At 49.9% G+C, this 6,000-nt stretch overlaps 1 protein-coding gene across 2 annotated transcripts in view; it reads left to right on the top strand.

The window, feature by feature from the left end:
• Positions 1 to 1,067: 1,067 nt before the first annotated feature.
• The window catches only part of Gpt2 (glutamic--pyruvic transaminase 2), a 38,960-nt gene continuing 34,027 nt past the window's right edge, over positions 1,068 to 6,000 (top strand). Inside the window, exons 1-2 of one of the 2 annotated variants that reach the window (XM_042667376.1) lie at positions 1,068 to 1,145; positions 1,404 to 1,667. In XM_042667376.1, coding sequence (XP_042523310.1) covers positions 1,425 to 1,667 — 243 coding nt within the window. In that variant the 5' untranslated portion in view covers positions 1,068 to 1,145; positions 1,404 to 1,424. Of the gene's footprint in view, positions 1,170 to 1,403; positions 1,668 to 6,000 lie in introns of both variants that reach the window. The other variant, XM_042667375.1, reaches the window with a different exon arrangement.

Raw genomic sequence — 6,000 nt, 5'->3', positions numbered from 1 at the left:
AGTGCTCTACTTCTGTTAGACGTGAGACGTGCCCGGGCTGGCTTTGAACCATGATCCTCAGATCTCACCCTCTTGAGTAGCTAGGATTACAGGCCTGAGCCACCAGCGCTGTCGATCTGCTCTTTTGATATCTCCATTGACCTGACATCTTCTGTTCCTACTGTCGTTTCACTACCTAGTCTTGCTCACACTTGCTTTGCATAAGCCAGGGAATCTACTGCCTGGAGATGCCCTCACCAGAAACAATAGCTGCCCTATTATTAGTTCGCAATCCCTCAACCAGTACTTCCTGAGGGCCTACTATGTGCTAGGAATAGATGTAAAAAAAAAAAAAAAAAAAAAAAAAGCTGGTCTGTAAACTCCAGCTTACAGAAGTGAGAGGTAAAGCAAGAGCCAGCGAACCGTGTCTAAATAAGATCATTTTAGATGCCAGGAAGGAAATTAAATAAGAGTAATCGAGATGGGAGAGGGTTTCCCATACAGTGGTCGCGAAAAGCTTTACCTACTTGGTATGTGGTCATTCTTATAACCCTGGGGGGGGGGGGGGGAGGGATGCTGACAAGGAACTGACGTTGAGAAAAGGGTAAACCCTAAACTCCTAACTTCCTACCAGCTGCCAGTGAGCAGCCAGCAGCACCCATGTGGCCTGGATGATGAAACTCTGGGAGAGGACTGCACCATCCAGCAGTCCCAGTCACTGCAGGTGTTGGAGAGTGAGAGTGAGGGAGGCAGAAGGGGAGTCCAAGGAGAAGCTGCAAAGAGCTCTTAACTCACCAAAGCTGCAGAAAGGACAGCCCCTACCCAACTCCTGCTATATCCTCTAAAGGTGCTCCATCCTCGCTCTGGGGACAAAGAGCCCGCCCAGTCCGGAGCCCCGGAGGAAAACCGCTCCCGCCTCCGGCCCGGCCCCCGTCCGGGCTAGCGCCAGACGTTGTGGGACTTGTAGTTCGCTAGCTCTCCGCGGATGCGCTGGGAGAGCCTGAAGGACTACAAGACCCAGAAGGTAGCGCTCAGGCAGGGGGCAGAGCCGTGAGAGGTGGGTGTGCGAGGACCGGGGCCGAGCGGTGCAGGCTTGGCGCTGGGATGCGGCTGCGGGCGCCGCCGGATCCCGGGAGCGGTTCAGGCGCGCGACTTAGCCCGGCGCGGTGAGGGCGGCCGGGCGGCGACCGGCACATTGCATGCACGCTCTGGATGCAGCCTTTGCAAATCCCACTGTGCAGCCCTTCGGTGTTGCAGTGGTGTGGCGGAGGGTGCCAGTCACTGAGAGCTGGATAAGCAGCGGCGGAGTTAGGCTGGCATGGCTGGATGAAAAGAGCCCATTGGCGAGGCTTGGGGGGTCAGCGGAGAGGGAGGGTCCGTCCTGTGCTGTGGGGGACGTGTTTGTTCTTTCTATTTGTACCAAGGTTTCCTACGGCAGGCGCGCGATGCAGCGGACGGTGGCGCTGGTCCGGCGGGGCTGCCGCCCCCGGGTCCCCGGCCCCTGGGGCCGTAGTCAGAGCAGCGCGGCCGCTGAGGCCTCAGCGGTGCTCAAGATGCGGTCTGAGCGCAGCCCGCGCGAGCGCATCCTCACGCTGGAGTCCATGAACCCGCAGGTGAAGGCGGTGGAGTACGCCGTGCGCGGACCCATCGTGCTCAAGGCCGGCGAGATCGAGCTGGAGCTGCAGCGGGTGAGCGCTGGCTTGGGGGCCCGCGAGCTGGGAGGCCCGGGGATGAATAGAGGGAGCTGACTGAGGAGGAGGGCGGGTAACACCTCTGTGTGGTCCTACTGCCAGACTGCCTCCTACCTGTGGCAGCTCCTTCATTCTGGCAAGCTTGACTGAAACCACAGAACTCTGTCCTTCCATTCCTTCACCCACTAGTGCCCTGCACATGGCACAAAGTAGGGCCTCCAAATGGTTCACTTGTTGAATTGTATCCAGTAATTGAGCGGCCTGTGCTGCCAGGAACTGCACGATCCCATCCTTGTGGAACCAAGATCCCCTGGGGGGAGAGAAACAAGCTTAAGTGTAGGATGGTTCTCTACTCAAGTGGTGGGAGTATCAGTTAGTAAATAAGTGTTTTGGAAAAAGTAAAACTGGAGGATAGAATGGGGTTTCTAAACAGGGTGGTGAGCCTACCTGTTGGGTAGGAGGGGAACGAAGGAGGCTGTGGAGAGTTTTTTCCTGAAGGTTTGTCTGCCTGGAGGCCTGTTGGGTCTTTGTTTTTTGTGACTCTCTGAAGAGTGGGGGCGTAGTGGATGGTGGGGCATAGAGGACTGCGGGGCAGAATTCCTTCTTTTATGTCGCTCCGGAACCTTGACTAACCAGCTACTTCTCTGAGAGGACAGCCAGCCACAAGCTGTGGGGAATCAGTTGGAGAGGCCTTTTGGGTCTTATTTGGTGGCCCTGGAACTTTGTCTTGGTGGCTACTGGAATCTTGGTTTGGGACGACATTGCCAGGAGTGATTTCTGCCTCCCTGCAACGAGGGTGGCAGGAGTAGGAGTAAGACATGCACTTGTAGATGAGGCTTGAACTTTACTGGAGCTTGAACTCAGAGCCTGGAGCTCTTGCTTGGCAAGAGTGGTACATTACCACTTGAGCCAAGCCTCCCATTAAACATTTTGCCTGTTAATTGGAGATAGAGTCTTTGGGTTAGCCTTGAACTAAGATCCTCCAGGGCTGTCTCCTGAGAAGGGAGAATTACAGGTATAAACCACCAGCACCTGGCACGTCTGTTTGTTTTAGAGATAAGAGTCTTACTAGGTAGCTCATATTGGCCTGGAGTGCCTTGTGTTACCCAGACTCGCCTTGAACTTGCAGACCTCCCACTAAAGCCTCTGAGCTCTGGGATCACAGGCTTACAGACATGTACCACCAAGTCTAGCTAGATACAGAGTTGAAATGTGGGTAGAATTCAGAAGGCAGAGTCAAGAAGGTTTATCTAAACAAGGAACACACCTAAGATATATAAGAGCTGATGAAATAGTTGCCCAGATTCTGGCTTAAGATAGATGACCCAGAATGTATGTGGAGAGGCAGGTTTCATGATTTTGCTCCCAGAGAAACACCAGATCCCAATGTTTCCAGGGCAAGGTGGTCACATAGTGTTCTTGAATACATCTGATGTAGTCCCAAGGGGACAATGACGTGTGTCCCCCATTCTTAGGACTGTGAGACTTTGATGAGTTTCTGGCTGGCTGAGTCCTCATTGGGACACAGAGTTCTGCTGACTCCAAACAGTGAGCTGGACAAGTCAGAGTCCAGTGTCTGCTGCTGACTCCTGGAAGTGCTAAGTTTAAAGCTTGGCTAAGAGAAAGCTAGCAACATTTCTGTGCCTACTTGGCTCAGGGGTGGGCCAGGGAAAGAAAGCATGTTTTTTTTTCCCACTGTACTGGGGCCTGTACTGGAGCATGTACCTCCTGCTTCTTTGTCAAGTTTGGTGCTCCAGCACTGGAGCCACATCTCCACTTTTGAATTTTTGACAGTTGAAGCTGAGAGGCTCATGTCCTTTTCTAACCCAGGCTGGTGTCTGGGCTGGTGTCTCAGCCCACTGAGGAACTAGAATTATAGGCATGAGCCACCAGCCCTGACAAAAAGTATGTCTTTGTGGGTTTTGCGCCTTGTTATCTGGCAAGTTGCAGCTGACCCTTCTTGAGGCTGCAATCTCCCTGCTAAAACAAAGCTGGGATTAAAATGTTCCTGGTTTATCATGTCACAACTGATTTCTCTGGCTTCAGAGCTGGAAGGTGTTCCAGGAATTATATCTACCTTTTGCAAAGTAGCAACTTCCTTGTTGGCTCCACGTGAAGATGGTGAAAGCTCTATCTTTGCTTTTAGGGGGTTGACTGCCCTATTGTTCCCTCAGCCTTCCCTTCCTGAGTCTCTAAGGATGGGTGGGATTTTTCAGCAGGCATTGAAAAAGTGAATGCTTTCTAAGTGGAAGCTATGTTGTTAGCAAAGACAGGCCTTGGGAAGTTCTAGGGATTTGGAAAAGGGGATTAATGCTGGTAGTAGACTTTATGTGACAGAGAGATGTGGGAAGTGAATGAGATGAAAAAGACTGCCTCAGAGCTTCATGGTGCATTTTGGTTGGGCATGGGTCATCAGAAAGAGTTTCCAGCAGGGATATAGCTTAGTGGCTATCATGGATTTCTTGGTCATTGGCTCATCTCTTCTTTTTTGTTTTGTTTCACGCAGGTACTGGGGGACAAACTTTGGGCCTTGGACTCTTGCTTGGCTTTTTTGCTCAAAACAGTTGAGCCACATCTCCACCTCTGGCTTTTTGGTGGTTATAGAAGATTATTCTGTGAGAAACTTTGTGTGTGTGTGTGTGTGTGTGTGTGTGTGTGTGTGTGTGTGTGTGTGTGTGTGTGTGTGTGTGTGTGTGTGTGTGTGTGTGTGTGTGTGTGTATGTGTGTATGTGTATGTGTGTGTGTGTGTGTGTGAGATGGGGCTTGAACTCAGGGCCTGGCCACTGTTGTGTGTGTGATGGGGCTTGAACTCAGGGCCTGGCCACTGTTATATCGGAATTCATTTTTGAGACACAGAGAAGCCACATTTTCAGAGGCCGAATTGGGAGTCTATTAGAAAGCTGGCAACTGCAGATGGACTCCTGTCTCAAAGACTTGCAGCTTCAAATGCAGTTATGACAAAGCTTATAAAGGCAGAAACCACATAACCAGAGTAAGAAATTAGGTTTAGGTTTATAAGTAGTTTAGGTTTATATGTAGGCCAGAGCAAACTCGATGAGGATACTTTCCTAACCAATTTGTTACACATAAAGGAAACTATCCTAACCAATTTGTTACACATAAGTAAAGGAAACTATCCAGGGGAACAATCAGGGGCAATTGGGACCCATTATCTAGAGTCTTCCTGGAGCTTAACAACTCATGACACATTTTCAATCCAAAGAATGTCTTCTCTCACCTCTAGATTTCTCAGAAAGTCCCCATCTTCTATTGACTTCTATTAAGATGCCAAGATGGCATCCAGTATTGGTATTTTACTCTGAGCTTTTTTGCTCAAAGATAGCACTCTACCATTTTGAGCCACAGCTCCACTTCCTGCTTTTTTTTGGTGGTTAATTGAAGATAAAATGGCTTTCCTGTCTAGACTGGCTTCAGAGTCCTGATCCTTCAGATCTCAACATGCTAAGTAGCTAGGATTATAGGTGTGAGCCACCAGCATGTGGTTTGTGAGAGACTTTTTATAAGGGCTGGGTTTGAATTACTGTCACTAGATCTCAGCCTCCTGAGTAGCTAGGATTACAGGTGTGAGCCACCGGCACCCGGCTAATCATTTCTTTTTGTTAATTAATTAATTTTTGTCTTGCTTTGGTTTTTCTGTGTCTGTTTTGATGTGTAGTGATCAGAGTTGGGCAAGTGTTCTAAGGGTATGATTTGGTAAAAATGAGATGGACTAGAAGGGTGACAAGATAAATTCCATATCTTCTCTACGCCTTGGTTTCCCTAGTGTGTATGTAGTCTGGCTGGCCCAGGATTCTCTGCCCTAAGCTTTATATTTCTGAAAGTGTTGTGGGGCCCTGGTAGTACTAGGACCTTTGTGTTGCCATATAGAATTATTTCAGCAGGTGCTCTGCAAATGGTATGGATTGTTTGGCTGACATGTGGCTGGATATGTGGTTCTGGTACTTGAGGTACTAGAAGGACTTACTCCTTATCCTTTCTGCTCTTGTGACAGATGAGCCTGAAGGAAGAAAGGAGGAGGAGGCAGCTAACGAGTGTAAGGGAGCACTATCTCCTCCAGCCCAAGCTGTTTGTTCTTAGAGAGTCTTGTTTCTTCTTAGAGCAACTCAAGGGCGGGAGGGGGGGCAATTTTTTTTTTCCAGTCCTGGGGCTTGAACTCAGGGCCTGGGCACTGTCCCTGAGCTCCTTTTGGTACAATGCTAGCACTCTACCACTTGAGCCACAGCACCACTTCCGGCCTTTTCTGTTTATGTGGTACTGAGGAATTGAACCCAGGACTTCATGCGTGCTAGGCAAGCACTCTACCACTAAG

The sequence above is a fragment of the Dipodomys spectabilis genome, unplaced genomic scaffold (genome assembly GCF_019054845.1).
Source record: "Dipodomys spectabilis isolate Male_0828 unplaced genomic scaffold, ASM1905484v1 ptg000394l, whole genome shotgun sequence".
Classification (NCBI taxonomy): Eukaryota; Metazoa; Chordata; class Mammalia; order Rodentia; family Heteromyidae; genus Dipodomys; species Dipodomys spectabilis.
The sequence above is the reverse complement of the archived record's forward strand: the minus strand, read 5'-3'. Positions and strand labels throughout refer to the sequence as shown.